The sequence below is a fragment of the Antedon mediterranea genome, chromosome 3, assembly GCF_964355755.1.
Source record: "Antedon mediterranea chromosome 3, ecAntMedi1.1, whole genome shotgun sequence".
Taxonomy (NCBI): Eukaryota; Metazoa; Echinodermata; class Crinoidea; order Comatulida; family Antedonidae; genus Antedon; species Antedon mediterranea.
The window spans coordinates 28,379,535-28,399,097 of NC_092672.1; the positions used below are offsets into that span (position 1 = coordinate 28,379,535).

Below are 19,563 nucleotides of genomic sequence, written 5' to 3' on the forward strand. Positions count from 1 at the left end.
CCTAATAATCAATCGATACAAGCGTATCTAAATAGATTCGTGTATACACTCATCATGTTGTTTATTTTTATGTAACGATTGTTTTTTCATTCAAGTCATATTGTGTCAAATTTTACTTTCACAAAAGTGCCCAAACTACGGTTCAAAAATCTGAACGACAGTATTCAACTTTCGATAAACAATAATTGTTATAGCGACACACTCATCAAATGACTGCAATGTTGTTGGCATTTCGAGCGTGTTCACTCACATGTCTCTCGAACATAGCAGAGTGAAAATAATATTTTGTCACACCCCTGCGCCTAGATCCGGTAGACCCGAGAGATGGAAAATCCCTCTGTACTATTTAGCAGGTAGCGGAATGATTCAGCCCTCAGCTCAGAGGATTGTGGTGCATTCCCCTCCTATAGCACGTGGTTTCAGCAGCAACGCACAGACTTCTCTCTGAGCGGCGTGCCAAAGACATTTTTGACATTCCATTCTCTAGGAACAACACTGGATCGTTATAGAACGATCGCTTGTATCACGCATGCGTAGAAAAGAAGAAACATTTGTATAATTAAAAGATGATTTAAGTTAGTTGCAGCAAGTCATACGATAGGCGAAAGGTCGTCACTAGGAAGGGTGATAGACAGCCAAAATGTATAGTAATTTTAGCTATAAAGTGCAGTAAATGTATATGAATAAGGGAAGCTAAATATCCTGCCAAAGAAGTGAGTCTAATTATGTTAGTTAATATAGTCTTAAGTGTGATTTTATTAAGCCAAGCTAGTAGGCTAGCCTCGATCATACTTCATAAGCTACAGCGCGAGTAGGCTCATACGGTGATTAACGCTGTTGTGCGTTGACGGTTAGACATGCGGCGTCGCATGTATAATGGAGCGACAATTATGTAAGTTAATTGTTTGATTGACGCTGAGGGCGTTTATAGTTTGTTTGTTGCATGATTCGCTAGAGTTGAGGGCGTACGTTAAAATTGTTATTATTGTTGTTCTGAATACATTTTGTATGGGTTATTTCTGTTTACTTACAGATTGAATAAATACACAAAGCTTAGAAAAGGCTTTATATACAATTAGCAGGAGTTGTTGTTTTCTTACGTATTGAGTTTCCCTGACGTACCAACAATTCAATTTCTTCGGGATGGCCGAGGAAAACGAACGACAACTAAAAAGACAAAGACGCAATGCCAAAGCTAAATTCACAAGGTTATCAAACGCAATGGGAACCCTGATAGAAAGGAATCGCCCAAAAAATGAAATAAACGAAGCCTTCTTAAAAGTAAGTGAAGCATACGAATCTACACAAACGAAACACGATCAGCTAATGGATGTCATCGAAGATGATGAAGACTGTGAAAGGCAAGAGAAGTGGATGTTAGAATGCCAAGATAATTTCCTAGAACTTTCCATTCGAAATAAGGAATACCATCCTATTGGTGATGATGTTGACGAAGAACAAGAAGCTGATCAACAAGATGAGCAAAACGATATACCAGATCAGGAAATGCCAGAACAACAAGTTGGAGCGCAAGGAGCCGAAGAAAACCTAGAGGCAAATCAAGTAATAGTTGATGGCGAAGCTGATAGAGGTCAAGCGATCGATGGAAATAATGAAAATGTTGCTCAAGGTCAAATTGTTATAAAATTAGATGAAAATGATGCAGCCGATACTCAAATGATGCCAAGCAACCCATCCTCAAGAAAAAATGATTTATTTAAAATTGAAAGGCCAAAGCTACCTAAGTTTTCAGGGGATGTGAGAGACTACTACATCTTTCGTGCCGACTTCCGACAATTTATAGAGTCAAGATATAGTAATAGAGAGGCAGTAACAATTCTGAGATCCAGTCTGCAAGGAAAACCACTGGAATTGATTAGAGGCTTAGGGGAAGATTACCGAGCAGCCTGGAGCTATCTGGATAATGTATATGGTGACCCAAGGTTTATAGCAGATGCAATTGCTCAAGATATAAACAAATTCAAGCCACTTAAGGAAGGTGAAGAGAACAGATTTTGTGAATTAACACATTTAATAAACAGAAGTTATAACACATTAAAGGAAGCTGGCAGACCGAATGACATGGACAACAATCACGTGTTAGCCATGATAGAGCAGAAATTAAGCATTGAAGACAAAAAAGTTTGGTTTCGTCATCTAGATAATAAGGAAGCAACTTTAAACGAGCTGATCAACTGGATGATGGGAGAAATGAAATCACGAATGAGGGCTACTGCTCAAGTTAGATCCAACAGTACTACGAAAGTATCTCAAGTAAATCAAGTAGCCGCAACAAAAAGATACAAATGCTGGATTTGCAGTTCGGACAGTCACTGGACGGATAAATGTAACAAGCTTAAAGAGAAAACACCGCAAGAAAGATTAAATGAGATGAAGGCTGGCAAGGCATGCTTTGGATGTCTAAAAAAAGGTCATGGCATGAGTGTCTGTAATAGAAGAAGACAGTGTTCACAAGTAGTGAAAGGGGCACAATGCAAGTATTTTCATCACCCTCTACTGCACATACCAGAAGGAAGCCAAGCAGTAACTACAACCTCTATAGGAAATTCATCAATATTGCCAGTATTAGTAGTAGAAGTATTGGGTAGAAAAGACACACGCTGTCAAGCAAATGTGCTTTTGGATTCAGGCGCTCAAATCAGTTTAATAAGAAGTCCACTTGCAGAACAATTACATCTTAAAGGAAAGGAAGTGGTAACTACGATAAAGAAAGTAGGCGGAGAAGAGGAACAGTTGTTTACGAAGATATATAAAACCCGTATTCGACCAATGAGAAGCAAACAAGAGTTTATTATTAAGGCTATTGGTATTCCGTCTATAAGTGACGACGTGGAAGAAATATGCGTGGCTGATATAGCGAGACGTTTCAAAATTGATACCAAGGATATTTATCGAGGACATGGTGATGTAGATTTGTTAATTGGAATTGACCACCCAAACATACACATTGGTGAAACTAGAGAGGCAGGCAACCTAATTGCTCGAAACTCACCATTAGGCTGGGTGATTTTTGGGGCAGTGACAGAAGATCGACCGTCAAACAATGTATTACATGTAAAGTTTTCACAACCAGTAGACTTAACCGATTTTTGGACTACAGAGGCTATGGGCGTTACTGTTAAAACGTGTTCTTGTGAAGCAAGTAAAATTGGGCCGATAGAGTCAGAAGAAGCCAAAATAATAGCAGACTCCTGTACCAAACTGGGTAACCAGTGGTTAATACCATACCCATGGAAAAGGGATCCAAACCAACTACCAAATAACCGATCACAAGCTGAAAAGAAATTGTATTCAATGGAAAGACGCTTACTTAAGAATCCTGAGCATGCAAAAGCTTATAAGAACCAAATCAAAGAGATGGTAGACATGAAATTCGCTAGAAAGTTATCAGACAAAGAGTTATCATCATACGGCGGTCCGGTACATTACATCTCTCATCACGGAGTGTTACGCCCAGACAAGAAAAGTACGCCACTTCGAATCGTGTTCAACTCGTCAGCCATGTACCAGGGACATTGCTTGAATGAATATTGGATGAAAGGCCCTGATATGTTGAATGATCTGTTCGGAGTGATTCTGAGATTCCGTGAGAACGAAACAGCCATAATTGGAGACATATCCAAGATGTACCATCGAGTACTTATTCCAATAAGAGACCAGCATGTACATCGATTCTTATGGAGAAACTTAAATATTGATTCCAAAATAGACGTCTATTTGAAAACCGTGTTAACATTTGGAGACAAGCCGTCGTCAGCCATGGCTCAAACAGCACTAAGAAAAACAGCTGAAGAAGGACGTCACCAGTTTCCTAAGGCCGCACAAGTACTCAAAAGGAATACTTACATGGATGATATATGTGAGTCTGTAACAACTGTTGATGAGGCGAAAGTTTTAACGAAGAATCTTGATAACGTTTTGAAAAAGGGCGGATTTAAAGTTAAGGGTTGGTTATCCAACAAGAATCTGACGTCAACGGAATCGGATCGAGAAGTAAAGATTAAACTGCTTCAAAATTCGGAAGAGGAGAAAGTACTGGGAACTGTTTGGGAGCCCATATCAGACAAATTGAAGTATAGAGTAAACATCGAATTAAACAATTCAGAAACAATGCCAAATTTAACAAAGCGGAAAATCTTGAGTCAAATTGCAAAGATTTTTGATCCGATCGGGTTTGCAGCAGCCTTTTTGATTAGAGCAAAAATCGGAATGCAACACTTATGGCAAAAGGGTTATGACTGGGATGAAGATTTACCAACTTCGGTTCAAGATTGGTGGGTGAAGTTATTCAAAGAAATGAAGGAACTAAATACTATCAGTTTTGATAGGTGTCTAACGCCACCAACAACAACAGAAGAGCCTATACTATGTATGTTTGCAGATGCGTCAGAAGACGCATTTGGGTCGTGTGCATATATTCGCTGGAAAGTAGATAATAATCAATTTGATGTGAAATTTGTGGCAGCGAAATCACGAGTAACACCGCTCAAGAAGTTAACAATTCCTAGGCTTGAATTGCAAGCAGCATTGGTAGCTACGAGACTTCATACGATTATAATAGACGAAACCAGAATCAAATTCAATAAAGTAATCTTCTTAACAGACAGCATGATCGTTTTGGCATGGATAAGAAGCCAAGCGAGAGGCTTTAAGTCATTTGTATCAAATAGAATTGGAGAAATACAGAGCATGTCAGAGCCGTCGCAATGGAGACACGTCCCCGGTGAGCATAATGTAGCAGACGATGTATCACGTGGCATACCAGTTAAACAGCTTAACGGAAGATGGAGAATTGGACCAGAGTTCTTATACTTGCCTGAGGAGGATTAGCCTGTAAATACATCGATTGTTGATCAGAGGGAATTAGACAGAGAAAAAAAGACAGAAAGGAATGTTTTTCTAACTCATGCTTGTGTAGAAGTGATTGATCCAAGTAGAATATCTTCATGGAATAAGTTGGTCAGAGTAACAGCATACGTACATCGATTCGTGAGGAACATGCGTTCTAAACAAACAAAGGAGCTAGTGTTCACTGAAGGACCGCTTACACCTCAAGAAATGGAAGACTCAGAAAGATTTTGGATTCGCAAATCGCAGCATTCGCTGCGCAGTCGAATACAGAAGGGAGAATTCAAAACGTTAAGCCCATTCGAAGAAGATGGCATCATTTACGTTGGGGGTAGAGCTGGTGGTGCAGAAAATAAAATTGCCTACGATAATAAACATCCAGTTCTTCTGCCAAAGGAACATCGTGTATCATATCTTATAACTTGTCAAATGCACGAACAAGGACATAATGGCGTTGCAGTTACGGCTGGCAAAGTGAGAGCAAGATATTGGATTATAGGAGTTGCTAAATTAGCGAAAACTGTTAAATTTAGATGTGTGAAATGCAAGAAAATAGATCATAAAACGGAAGATCAATTCATGGCTGAGCTACCTACTGAACGTTTGGCACCATTCACACCACCGTTTCTTTACACTGCTTGCGATTATTTTGGGCCATATACAGTTAAAGTTGGTAGAAACAAAACGACAAAACACTACGGGGTGATATTTACATGTTTGAATACGAGAGCAGTGCACCTAGAAGTTGCGGTCGATTGTTCTTCTATGGAATTTCTTCAAGTATTACGGAGATTCTTTGCCATAAGAGGACGGCCATCTGTAATTTTAAGTGACAATGGTACCCAATTTGTGGGAGCGGAAAAGGAGTTAAAACAGATGGTAAAGGGTTGGAGTGAAAAGGAGTTGAAGGAGTTTTGCGCCGAGAAAAGAGTACAATGGAAATTTACAACGCCGTTGGCACCGCACCAAAACGGATGTGCCGAGTCACTAGTCAAGAGCTGTAAACTTGCTTTAAGAAAAGCCATTGGGCAACAAACCTTGACGCCGTTTGAGTTGCAAACTTGTTTCATGGAAGTTAGTAACTTAGTGAATCAACGACCAATAGGAAGAATTCCGAATGACCCGGACGATGGTAGCTATTTATGTCCAAATGATATTTTGTTAGGACGAGCATCAAGTGGAATATCAAATGGACCATTTCGGGATACGAAGAATCCAAGACACCGATTCGAGTTTGTGCAACGCATCGTTGATAGTTTCTGGAAATGTTGGATAAGAGACGTGTTCCCGTTATTAGTACCTCGGAAAAAATGGAATACTGATAGGAGAAATGTGAGAGTTAATGACATCGTAATAGTTTCTGATCCCAATACAATTAGAGGAAAATGGATATTGGGAAGGATCATAGAAGTGTATCCTGGTGCAGATGGAAAAGTTAGAAATGTACAAGTCAAAACTCAAACGGGAAAATATCGAAGACCAATAAATAAAATAGTAGTTATTTACCCTACGGAAGGTTATATGTAATAACTCCCTTTTTTGTGAGGGGGGAGGATGGATCGTTATAGAACGATCGCTTGTATCACGCATGCGTAGAAAAGAAGAAACATTTGTATAATTAAAAGATGATTTAAGTTAGTTGCAGCAAGTCATACGATAGGCGAAAGGTCGTCACTAGGAAGGGTGATAGACAGCCAAAATGTATAGTAATTTTAGCTATAAAGTGCAGTAAATGTATATGAATAAGGGAAGCTAAATATCCTGCCAAAGAAGTGAGTCTAATTATGTTAGTTAATATAGTCTTAAGTGTGATTTTATTAAGCCAAGCTAGTAGGCTAGCCTCGATCATACTTCATAAGCTACAGCGCGAGTAGGCTCATACGGTGATTAACGCTGTTGTGCGTTGACGGTTAGACATGCGGCGTCGCATGTATTATGGAGCGACAATTATGTAAGTTAATTGTTTGATTGACGCTGAGGGCGTTTATAGTTTGTTTGTTGCATGATTCGCTAGAGTTGAGGGCGTACGTTAAAATTGTTATTATTGTTGTTCTGAATACATTTTGTATGGGTTATTTCTGTTTACTTACAGATTGAATAAATACACAAAGCTTAGAAAAGGCTTTATATACAATTAGCAGGAGTTGTTGTTTTCTTACGTATTGAGTTTCCCTGACGTACCAAACACGTGTACCTATCTCGCAAATAAGGTGAACAGCGATTGCCAGGACAAGTTCAATAACTGGCGGTGAATAAAAGGTAACTGATATGGCGATCCAATAACATGCCGCAAAGAAAAAAATTGCGACAGAATTCTGGAGCGCGTGTGAAAAAAGACTTACGTCCGACAATTGTAATACTAGGCCTAAAATTAAACTTTAGCTAATATGCTTAGCCCTAACCTAGATAAGAGGCCTATGTAGAAAATAATTTAATCAATTTTGATATAATAATAATTGGTGTAATATTTAATAATGATACACTATTCCTGTTTTAGTAAGCTAGGTATATTACGAACGATTTTTATTTATTGTTGTAATAAACCTGGCGCTAGTTTCCTTCGCTTGTATTTTTACTCCAAATTTGATAACTAACTTTATCGTGTGAATACCACACCTTAGAAGTATACCTCATGAGTACTTTAATGAAAGAATCACATAAAAAGTAACAAATAAATCCTTAAATTAATGATTTTACAGGCGTGTTTCTCGCACACTGTTCGCGAATTTCACTTATTCAATGTTCAATATTTTTGTTTCTATGGAGCGCCAAAAGAGCAACGATAATAGAGGACTAAAACTCAGTAGAATGCGTCAATTTCTCATGCATTTATTGGTGAAAAACTCGTTTTATTTCAATATATTTGTTAATTTGTCAATAAAAATGCTGTAATATGTTATTGCTGATACTGTTCTGTTTTCAAAGAATAATAATCGATCCTAAATCAACATCACTACCTAGTCTAGTCCTAGGACATCCTACTAAGGATATTATGATGAATTTTTCTATTTTATTCTTTAAAAGGTTACCGAAACCGTGTACATTATCAACAGTACACCGGTGAACAGTAACATTTTTCCTTACTGACAGTGACAAAATCTATTGAAATTGTACCTGATTTTCACCAAATAATGCGTTAAATATAAATGGATTCCACAGAGTTTTTAGCCCTCTAATTAATTTTGCTCTTTTGGCGTTCCATAGAAATCAAAATATTGAACATTGAGTGTGCAAAATGCGAGAAAAACAACGTCTGTAAAATCACCAATTTAATGGATTTATTGTTACTTTTATGTGATTTTTCTTCATTAAAGTAGGCCTACTAATTCTAAGCTGTGGTATTCAGGATAAAGTTGGTTAAAATACAAGGCAGGTGCAAAAGGAAACTAGCCTAGCGGGCCTAGGCCTAGCTAGGCTACTTCAATTTCGGTGATTTCCTGCCTTGCAATTTTGAGAAATGATAAAATGATGCCTCGCATTTTTTGATGATGGTAAAACGATGCCTCGCATAAATTTCTGACTTGCCTCGCATGCCTTCCCTGCCTCGCTGCCTCGCACTTTGTTACTACCCCCTTTTTAGCAGGGCATAATGAATATTGTAGCTAGGCTAGGCCTACTAGTCTAGCGGCAAATCAACCAATTATTTGGTTGGATACGAGTTTAGGGTAGGAAGTTAAGTACGAGTTGGCATGGGTACGAGTCGACCAGGGGTGAATCGACCAGAGTACACCCGGCCGCCCTACTAGAGCATAGGCTACAGGCCTGCAGAAATGGGAAATCTGTCCTAGCTATAGGCATAGGCCTACATTAGGACGCCCAAAAAAGCCATCCTATGAGCATAAAAAGGCCTCGTGGAGCCAGACATGTTAACATATACTACACAGTACTAGTACGTCTACCATTTATTATAGTTCCATGGTACTACGGATCACTACTATCTAGCCTCTAGGTCTAGTAGGCTAGGGTAGGGTTCCAGTAATTTCGGTCGCGTTTTTTCAAGAGGGCATTTGAGAGGTGAGGTAGGTTAGCCCAGCTAGGCTAAACTAACATGTAAGTAGTATTCTACCATGGGATGGGAACGAGTCGGCATGGGGGTACGGGTTGATCTTTATCCGTATTCTAGGGTGCTGGTCAACCCGTAACATACCCATCAACTCGTACCAAACTTGGCTAACTCGTACCCAAATAATTGGTCAACTCGTACCAATAGCTTTATAGCTTTATTGATAGCTGGGTTCAAATCTAGGTTGGGACGGTTTTTTCTCATTCTAAAACAGATTTCCTTATAATAATAAAATAATATCGACCTATGAATTTAACTGTAATATTGTATTGTATACATAATATTAGTAGTAATAGTAATTCCCATTGCATTTATTATTATAATATATTTTACGGTTACCCCTTAATTATACTATAGTATAACTTCCTTGTTATATTTTACAATATTTTCTTCGTAATTCAACAATTTTTTTTCACAGCTAATTATCAAACTGAATCATCACACACCAAATCTCATGAAATCTCTAGTGTATTTCTCCAAGCTAATCCAGCTACATGGTATTGCCTTGAGGCTAAACTACACTGTATACTGGGCACTACCATCATTCCTGGCCCGTCAACCTGGACCACATTATGGTCCAACACAGTCGTGTACTACTGATTCCAAATAGTGAATTACATCCTGTGGTCAAGGATTTATTTGCACTTATGCTTATTTCCTCCAACATACAGAGTACGTAGGGCTTTTAATTTGCTTTTATACCTGTTAATTAAAAAATCGTTTATGCCTATTGTTGCATAAAGATCAAATTTAGACTGTAAATACTGGGATGATCACCCTAAATTTTCTTTTTCATTTAACAATTTTATATTTCACAGCCAGAATAAAAGCATACAGAGTTTTTTGTATTCATAACTGTTGAATTGCATCCCAATACATGGTACCTATTGGTATTATATCTATAAATATAAAGTACTCTCTAATAAATAGATGTATCTCTCCAAACTACTCCAACTACCTAATCTAATAATAGTACTAGCATACTACTGTACACTTTGTAGACAAGAAATAAGTTGTATCCACCTAGAGGACTTATGGTAGTACTGTACAGTCGATCGTCCTCTCACATAATCTATGCCTAGATTATTACAGTAATTAAAAAGTACATTATTACAAAGATTTTTTTTTTTTCAGAAATCAAAGTTGTGTGTATAGAAAGCAGTACTCGTATTAAAAACTAAGCAGGTTGTACTCTTGAACGCAAACTGGCAGGAAAATTTTGAATAGTTTTTGTTGTTGAAATGATGGAATCCTAACTTCAATTTCCACGAACTGGAGACGAAGACATATTACGACCCTTTTATTTTATTTTATTGATATTTACTTGCATTCTCATCTTTTTAAAATTTTATTTATAATGCTGGTAATGAATTTACTATTGAAAAAGTCATGTGTCCACTTATCTCAAATTGTGGCACACCTCTAACCTTGGTAATAATAATAATAATAAGATTTTTATAGCGCACATACCACTCCAGAGTGCTCAAAAACTGACTGTTCTATATGAGTACATTTAATTTGCCATATAGTAGTATAGTAAAATTATCACCTTTAACATAAAGTATCCTCCTGAAACATGTATTTGTACTGTACTGCATCTACTATTCATTTAATTACTTAATACTAATTTGGGTGATTTATGTCTAACTTCAGGAATGATCTGAGGCTAGAAGAACGAATTTCTGCACATATAATTTATATAAAAAATAAACCAATGTTTTCCTAAAAATGTAACCCCTAGGTTGATAACTAAAAAAGAAATAATTGAAATTGTGTTCTCACAATAATGTGTACTGTATCTACATATGCATACTGCTGTACTTGTTTTTAACCACATAATGGCATTAAAAAAAAAGAATGTTTTATAATTATTATGCTATTTCCAAATATTAAAGGTTTGAAACAGAAACTAAATGTTACCAAACTATGTTTTTGAAAATCTCTATGATATAATATAATAATATGAACATAATATTAAATTATATTGACTATTTTTGATAATCATCATGTCCTTATAAATTCATTTATATTTCTTTTGTGTAATATAGTTCATATATTATGTATTCAATAAATTGGTAAGGCCCTATATTGTTTATATTTAAGGAAAGTTTATATACACTATTGTAACACTCTGACCATCAGGTCAACAACCCTTTTTCACTATTTCTCCCTACTCCATCTATTAACATTCCTAGTGGTTTCTTCCTATCCCTAGGTACTCTTTGTTCACTCTCCTATAACCCACATCCTTAATCAATTACTGTTTCCTCATCATCATGGAATGTTCCCTTTACTAAATAGTCCCCTCCCAGTACATGCATATTAATTAGGACCGTTCCTTTAAATATGGATGTACTGGTAAGAGGAGAGAAGAGAAGGAAAAGAGCTTGGTAGAATAAAACCTTTATAATAGAGAGAAGAGAAGGAAAAGAGCTTGGTAGAATAAAACATTTATAATAGAGAGAGGAAAACGTATGTAATGTAGCCAGAACAGACTGTATTACATTGCATATTTAAATAAAACTGTATCTGACCATAAACCATATTTGCTGTTGGTACATTTTGTGACTGTGTGAAATCCTGCCGCTCAGACTATATGGTATAGTAACGGATACACTAAAATACCACCGTTACAACTGGTTCCCACACCAATTAATGTAACACTCTGACCATCAGGTCAACAACCCTTTTTCACTATTTCTCCCTACTCCATCTATTAACATTCCTAGTGGTTTCTTCCTATCCCTAGGTACTCTTTGTTCACTCTCCTATAACCCACATCCTTAATCAATTACTGTTTCCTCATCATCATGGAATGTTCCCTTTACTAAATAGTCCCCTCCCAGTACATGCATATTAATTAGGACCGTTCCTTAAAATATGGATGTACTGGTAAGAGGAGAGAAGAGAAGGAAAAGAGCTTGGTAGAATAAAACCTTTATAATAGAGAGAAGAGAAGGAAAAGAGCTTGGTAGAATAAAACATTTATAATAGAGAGAGGAAAACGTATGTAATGTAGCCAGAACAGACTGTATTACATTGCATATTTAAATAAAACTGTATCTGACCATAAACCATATTTGCTGTTGGTACATTTTGTGACTGTGTGAAATCCTGCCGCTCAGACTATATGGTATAGTAACGGATACACTAAAATACCACCGTTACACTATTATTTTATGCCTACCAATATTAGTATTAATTGTTTATGTAACTATTTTGTCTAATTGCATTGATTTTTTGTATAGGCCAATGGCATTAATGTTTTCTCAAATCAAATTAGCCTAATAATGCCATATTTACAAACATAATTCATTGATTTCTGATATTCTGTACTTGTGTATGCATTACTAAAATAGTAGTTATTAAATTTCATTTATAATGTATGTATAAACTTTTATTCAGTTTTTTTTTTACATTTTTAAGTTTAACAATTATTAAAATACCTATCTACCTTTCTGTTATTGTTACTATTATAATATTTTTTGAGGCAGATTGATTTCAATAAAAAAATTTTAAACAATTAATTTGATTTATACTGTACTATGTTAGTTCAGGAGATGAAGTGTGTGTTGGTAGAATCTGGTGTGTTGGAGGTTGGTGATGTGAGGTGTATTTTTGTCACTTTAAGACCTAAATTAGATGTTTTCTGAAGAAAAGAAGTAAGTGGATAGGCTTTCAAACAACTCCAAGAAGATTCACACAAAAATAATTACTTCCCAATAAAATAGTATGTAACAGTGTATATTACACTACATTGAATAAACTCGAGCGGAAAAATAACACACATAAAAAATCATTCATTTGCTTGTCGAAAAGCTCTCTCTCTAGTTTTCTATTAATTTATTAATAATTATTATTAATTAATGAGTAATATAAACTTATTTTTAACATTTAATGCTGGAAGCTGATTCTACTCCTAACAAGGTTTCATACCTCCAAATTTCGTCAACGTATTCAAAGCACTTCAATAAATATCACATTGAACATTAAAAATTAGGGTTATGGATAGAATTTTGCTTAAAAACATATACAAAAAACATCGATAAAAAATACTTTTCGAATTTAAAAACATTTGAAACTTCTTTTATAATGTTCAATATAGGTTGCTCTATTCACAGAAACAAAATTTCATTCATGAACGTTTTTTGTTGGTTGTTTTTTTCAAAATCGTTATTAGGTTTAAAAAATGCATTGGAATTGTATGGTCTTTCATAAGTGTACATTTTGTAAAATTAAAAAATCAGTAATATGGCTCGATAGTTTTTTTTTTTTTTGCAATATGGATGGAGCAACCTATATTGAACATTTATACCAAGTATCAAATGTTTGTGAATACGAAAACTATTTTTTATCAATGTTTTTTGTATATGTTTTAAGCAAAATTCTATACATAACCCTAATTTTTATTGTTCAATGTGATATTTATTGAAGTCCTTTGAATACGTTGATGAAATTTGGAGGTATGAAACTTTGTTTGGAGTAGAATCAGCTTCCAGCATCAAATGTTAAAAAATATGTTTATATTACTCATTAATTAATAATAATTATTAATAAATTAATAGAAAACTAGAGAGGGCGCTTTTCGACAAGGAAATGAATGTTTTTTTATGTGTGTTATTTTTCCGCTCGAATTCATTCAATGTACTTTAATATACACTATTACATACTATTTTATTGGGAAGCCTATTCGCTTCTTTTCTTCAGAAAACATCTAATTTAGGTCTTAAAGTCACAAAAATACACCTCACATCACCAACCTCAAACACACCAGATTCTACCAACACACACTTCATCTCCTGAACTAACATAGTATAGTATAAGTCAAATTAAATGTTTTAAATTTTTTTATTGAAATCAATCTTCTGCAAAAAATATTATAATAGTAACAATAACAGAAAGGTTGATAGGTATTTTAATATTTTTTAAACTTAAAAAGGTAAAAAAAAACTGAATAAATGTTTATACATACATTATAAATGAAATAAAATAACTACTATTTTAGTAATGCATACACAAGTACAGAATATCAGAAATCAATGAATTATGTGTCTAAATATGGCATTATTAGGCTAATTTGCTTTGAGAAAAACATTAATGCCATTGGCCTATACAAAAAATCAATGCAATTAGACAAAATAGTTACATAAACAATTAATACTAACAATATTGGTAGGCATAAAATAATAGTGTATATAAACTTTCCTTAAATATAAACAGTATAGGGCCTTACCAATTTATTGAATACATAATATATGAACTATATTACACAAAAGAAATATAAATGAATTTATAAGGACATGATTATCAATATAATTTAATATTATGTTCATATTATTATATTATATCAGAGATTTTCAAAAACATAGTTTGGTAACATTTAGTTTCTGTTTCAGACCTTTAATATTTGGAAATACCCTATAATAATTATAAAACATTCTTGTTTTCAATGCCATTATGCGGTTAAAAACAAGTACAGCAGCATGCATATGTAGATACAGTACACCTATATATTGTGAGAACATAATTTCAATAATTTCTTTGTTAGTTATCAACCTAGGGGTTAAATTATTAGGAACACATTGGTTTATTTTTTATATGTGTACAGAAATTCGTTCTTCTAGCCTCAGATCATTCCTGAAGTTAGACATAAATCACATCAATTAGTATTAAGTAATGGATATTAGATGAAGTACAGTAGGCCTACAAGTACATGTTTCAGGAGGATACTTTATGTTAAAGGTGATAATTAGTTTAAATGTTACCCCAATGAAATTTATTCAATTACCAGGTTGAAGTAGTCTGGTGGAAACACTACTATATGTACTCATGTAGAACACAGTCAGTTCTACCAAGGTTAGAGGTGGGTGCCAACACTTGAGATAAGTGGAAACATGACCTTTTCAATAGTAAATCCATTACCAGCATTATAAATAAAATGTTAAAAAGATGAGAATGCAAGTAAATATTAGATTCATAGTCCTCATTATGCACAATGGTTTTCTACTATCACATTATTAAAATATAAAACAATCATATAGCCTTTAATGAATTTACATGGAGGTCTATCCAAATAAATTTAAATAAAAGGGTCGTAATATGTCTTTGTCTTCAGTTCGTGGAAAATGAACAAAAAATAATCAAAATATCCTGCCAGTTTGCGTTCAGTACAACCTGCTTAGTTTTTAATACGAGTACTGCTTTCTATACACATAACTTTGATTTCTGCAAAAAAAAAAATCTCTGTAATAATGTACTTTTTAATTACTGTAATAATCTAGGCATAGATTATGTTGACCAGGCCAGTGAGAGGACGATCGACTGTACAGTACTACCATAAGTCCTCTAGGTGGATACAACTTATTTCTTGTCTACAAAGTGTACAGTAGTATGCTAGTACTATTATTAGATTAGGTAGTTGGAGTAGTTTGGAGAGATACATCTATTTATTAGAGAGTACTTTATATTTATAGATATAATACCAATAGGTACCATGTATTGGGATGCAATTCAACAGTTATGAATACAAAAAACTCTGTATGCTTTTATTCTGGCTGTGAAATATAAAATTGTTAAATGAAAAAGAAAATTTAGGGTGATCATCCCAGTATTTACAGTCTAAATTTGATCTTTATGCAACAATAGGCATAAACGATTTTTTAATTAACAGGTATAAAAGCAAATTAAAAGCCCTACGTACTCTGTATGTTGGAGGAAATAAGCATAAGTGCAAATAAATCCTTGACCACAGGATGTAATTCACTATTTGGAATCAGTAGTACACGACTGTGTTGGACCATAATGTGGTTGACGGGCCGCAATTTTTTTTTTCGTACATAAGTTGGGGACCCCCTCATGAAACGTCACAAAATAAACATGAATAATTCATCAGTTAAATTTTCTTGTTCCGTGTGCACCCAAGCGTATAGCAACAAGAAGTGAGCACACAAGTGCGGTACGATTCTAGGCCTATCTCCGCTGTTGTTGCGGCGTGCGATTTCATAGAAGATAGCGGCGTTGTGTGTGGATTGTCGAAATAATCAGCCTTAGTTTATGGTGTTTTTAATATAATTTATTACTAAAAAATTACGTGTTAAAATTATAGTTTCTATTAATACTATTAGGCCTAATTATTAGTCTCTAAACCCATGTGTGTCTATTCTAGTAGTAGCTGTGTGGGGGTGTGTGTGACGTGTGTGTGTTAGGTATGACCAAAGATAGTTATCTTTGGTATGACACAATCCGAGTAATAAGTCAGCAAAATTAAACAATAAACATTACACAAAAATACATTTTTTATTCTCGTGGGTCAAATCTTCCCATCTCATGTGTTCATATACGGGCATTTTTAAAGTTCCTTTGAGTACATGCATATTGTTTGATAATAAAATAGCAGAATTAAAAAAATACAGTACACAAATTATATACACATTCTTTATTCTTGTGGCTCTAAGCTTTCTTTGGGCTATGTCCAATGAATTACTACTTAGTTTAATCATGGAGGTATAAAAATATACCTCCATGGTTTAATGTCTTGCCTAGCTGTCGATTAGCCTCGACTCGACACATTTTGTGTGAAGAAGAGTGCGCGAAGGCAATCACGTGAATTGACTTATAATCCTAGGCCTACTGTAGAAAGTATCGTTTATCGTATCGCAGTTGTGTAATCACTTCTTGTTGCTATACGCTTGGGTGCACACGGAACAACAAATTTAACTGATGAATTATTCATGTTTATTTGGTGACGTTTCATGAGGGGGTCCCCAACTTATGTACGAAAAAAAAAATCGCTGACGGGCCAGGAATGATGGTAGTGCCCAGTATACAGTGTAGTTTAGCCCATAGAGAATATCTCTATGTTTAGCCTCAAGGCAATACCATGTAGCTGGATTAGATTTCATGAGATTTGGTGTGTGATGATTCAGTTTGATAATTAGCTGTGAAAAAAAATTGTTGAATTATGAAGAAAATATTGTAAAATATAACAAGGAAGTTATACTATAGTATAATTAAGGGGTAACCGTAAAATATATTATAATAATAAATGCAATGGGAATTACTATTACTACTAATATTATGTATACAATACAATATTACAGTTAAATTCATAGGTCGATATTATTTTATTATTATAAGGAAATCTGTTTTAGAATGAGAAAAAACCGTCCCAACCTAGATTTGAACCCAGCTATCAATAAAGCTATAAAGCTATTGGTACGAGTTGACCAATTATTTGGGTACGAGTTAGCCAAGTTTGGTACGAGTTGACATGGGTATGTTACGGGTTGACCAGCACCCTAGAATACGGATAAAGATCAACCCGTACCCCCATGCCGACTCGTTCCCATCCCATGGTAGAATACTACTTACATGTTAGTTTAGCCTAGCTGGGCTAACCTACCTCACCTCTCACATGCCCTCCTGAAAAAACGCGACCGAAATTACTGGAACCCTAGCCTACTAGACCTAGATAGTAGTGATCCGTAGTACCATGGAACTATAATAAATGGTAGACGTACTAGTACTGTGTAGTATATGTTAACATGTCTGGCTCCACGACACGAGGCCATTTTATGCTCATAGGATGGCTTTTTTGGGCGTCCCAATGTAGGCCTATGCCTATAGCTAGGACAGATTTCCCATTCCTGCAGGCCTGTAGCCTATGTTCTAATAGGGCGGCCGGGTGTACTCTGGTCGATTCACCCCTGGTCAACTCGTACCCATGCCAACTCGTACTTAACTTCCTACCCTAAACTCGTATCAAACCAAATAATTGGTTGATTTGCCGCTAGACTAGTAGGCCTAGCGTAGCTACAATATTCATTATGCCCTGCTAAAAAGGTAGATGAGCATGAGTATAATAATAACAATTGACTAGAAGGCCTAAAAGCGGCGGAAAACACCTATCCATTCTTGCATGGCAGTACGAAAACCTGCCTATGGTTGTACATCATTGTAAATTGTCAACACACACTGTGCTACAGACAGTGTACCATGTGTTAAAAGTACAGCATTTATAGCAGACAGCAACGTGTAAAACTTGCTATAGTTTTACAGATAGCACCTGTGGACAGTAGCAGAATCGGGTGTATTAATGCATTTTGTTAGCTTAAACTTAAAACAAAAACAAATACCCTGCAATGCCTTAGCTTGTATTTCTGATTTACAGGTACTTGAGGTCATTGAAGCAAACCGTCCAAACAGGACATTAGTCACAAATGGATGAAACGTGTTGTGTTTAACGTATGTGCTCTGTGCAACGTCTGTCCTATGGAGAACGTCCACTTGCACAAACTTAAAGATTGAATGCAGTCTACGCCTCGATGTGGGCCAGATGACGGAATGAATACTTCCAAAATCAGACGTTTGTTTGCAAAACACGAAACAAATCCAGGTACTGCATGAAACCATTCTTGTTCAGTACCATGTAACACCTTTATTTTTACTTTTTTTGACATAATAAGTCAATTGACTTTGATTAAAATGGTTAGTAAAATGAGTCTCACTATCTATAATTTCGCTGGAATCATAGGGAAATCATGTGACAGTATCACATGCCCAAGATTATCCTACCTTCACTTGATATACACGCCGCTTGTGATACACATGTGACACACGAGAGATGGTGTATTACGGAGTTTTCCCATAACATTGGACAAACAATGAAATATGGAGAAACAGTAGTGATAATTGGGTTTCTCAGTGGCATATTCTATTGTTATCTATTTTCCCCAAAACAATTGTTTTAAATATAACAAAACGTTAAAAATGTTTGTATTACCAAATAAATATGTTGTATTTTTTCAGCTTTCCAACCCACTGCTACTCAAGAAAACTCAAATGTTCCAGGGTTTCTGCGATTTCTCATTGGCATCTATAAAGACATTCCTTCACCAATCTTGCCATTAGAAGTTATGACACAGATTTGTGTTCGTCTGGATCCTCTTCGCTCAACAGACTACAATGACTGGCGTGGCGTAGCATGTAAGGTTGGCTATGATCGTTACATAGACTACATCATGAGCATGAGCTTTGTATCAATGATCAATAGCCCTACTATGTGTGTAATGCATGGATGGTCTGAGAAAGGTTTGTCATTGAACGATTTTAAGGGGTGTATGATTGAAATGAATCGTCATGATGTTGTAAGTATAATTGATGAACATCTTAACCTGTAAAGATGGATGAACAAAGTAGAATGATGAATAACAGTTTACTGTATTTATTCAGAGAGTTATGTAGAATTAAAATCAATTCTAATAAATTTTATAAACTCAAAGACACATCTTTTCAAACAGAAGCTTAACTCAATAGACACATTTCTAAAGAATTCAAATATTGATATTGATTTATATATACATTCCGCTTTAATGTTTAAATGTATTGTTCAACTAATATTGTTTGAATATATTAAAATAAGCAATGAAATTAATATGCAAATCTTACAAATATTATTATAATTTGAGAAACAATAATGAAACAAAGTACTATAGGCACTGCAGCACTAGGTTGTGAAGTTGCAGTGAAAACACATAAGAGAAAATATTTATGAGAGTACTGGTTCTGGTTTAATGAAATTAAATCACTTCTTCGGAGCTTGAGATACCGGTAAAATCCAGAAACTAATTTGC

At 35.2% G+C, this 19,563-nt stretch overlaps 3 protein-coding genes across 4 annotated transcripts; all 3 read left to right on the forward strand.

Annotated features, from left to right (window-relative positions):
• Positions 1-539: 539 nt before the first annotated feature.
• LOC140045145 (uncharacterized) lies at positions 540-10,796 on the forward strand. 2 transcript variants are annotated; one of them, XM_072089911.1, is made up of 3 exons: positions 540-7,128; positions 9,351-9,604; positions 10,067-10,796. In XM_072089911.1, the coding sequence occupies exon 1, from the start codon at positions 1,144-1,146 to the stop codon at positions 4,849-4,851; it is 3,708 nt and encodes a 1,235-aa protein (XP_071946012.1). In that variant the 5' UTR covers positions 540-1,143; the 3' UTR covers positions 4,852-7,128; positions 9,351-9,604; positions 10,067-10,796. The 2 variants fall into 2 exon arrangements, 1 of the variants encoding a protein (XP_071946012.1); XR_011844554.1 differs by lacking the exon at positions 540-7,128 and adding an exon at positions 8,114-8,124 and having other exon boundaries at positions 10,067-10,794.
• Positions 5,020-6,396, forward strand: LOC140044254 (uncharacterized). The gene has a single exon (XM_072088732.1). It carries the CDS (start codon positions 5,020-5,022, stop codon positions 6,394-6,396), a length of 1,377 nt encoding a protein of 458 aa, XP_071944833.1.
• Positions 10,797-15,182: 4,386 nt separating the features above from the next.
• Positions 15,183-19,242, forward strand: LOC140045146 (uncharacterized). Its single transcript, XM_072089912.1, has 3 exons — positions 15,183-15,281; positions 18,102-18,326; positions 18,740-19,242. Exons 2-3 carry the CDS (start codon positions 18,239-18,241, stop codon positions 19,108-19,110), a joined length of 459 nt encoding a protein of 152 aa, XP_071946013.1. The 5' UTR covers positions 15,183-15,281; positions 18,102-18,238; the 3' UTR covers positions 19,111-19,242.
• The last annotated feature ends 321 nt before the right edge of the window (positions 19,243-19,563 follow it).

Excerpts from the sequence above, each read along its gene's own strand:
- LOC140045145 (XM_072089911.1), top strand. The coding sequence starts at position 1,144 with ATGGCCGAGGAAAACGAACGACAACTAAAAAGACAAAGACGCAATGCC.
- LOC140044254 (XM_072088732.1), top strand. The coding sequence starts at position 5,020 with ATGCGTTCTAAACAAACAAAGGAGCTAGTGTTCACTGAAGGACCGCTT.
- LOC140045146 (XM_072089912.1), top strand. The coding sequence starts at position 18,239 with ATGCAGTCTACGCCTCGATGTGGGCCAGATGACGGAATGAATACTTCC. Across the intron at positions 18,327-18,739 it reads AAAACACGAAACAAATCCAG|CTTTCCAACCCACTGCTACT; the intron begins GTACTGCATGAA and ends GTATTTTTTCAG.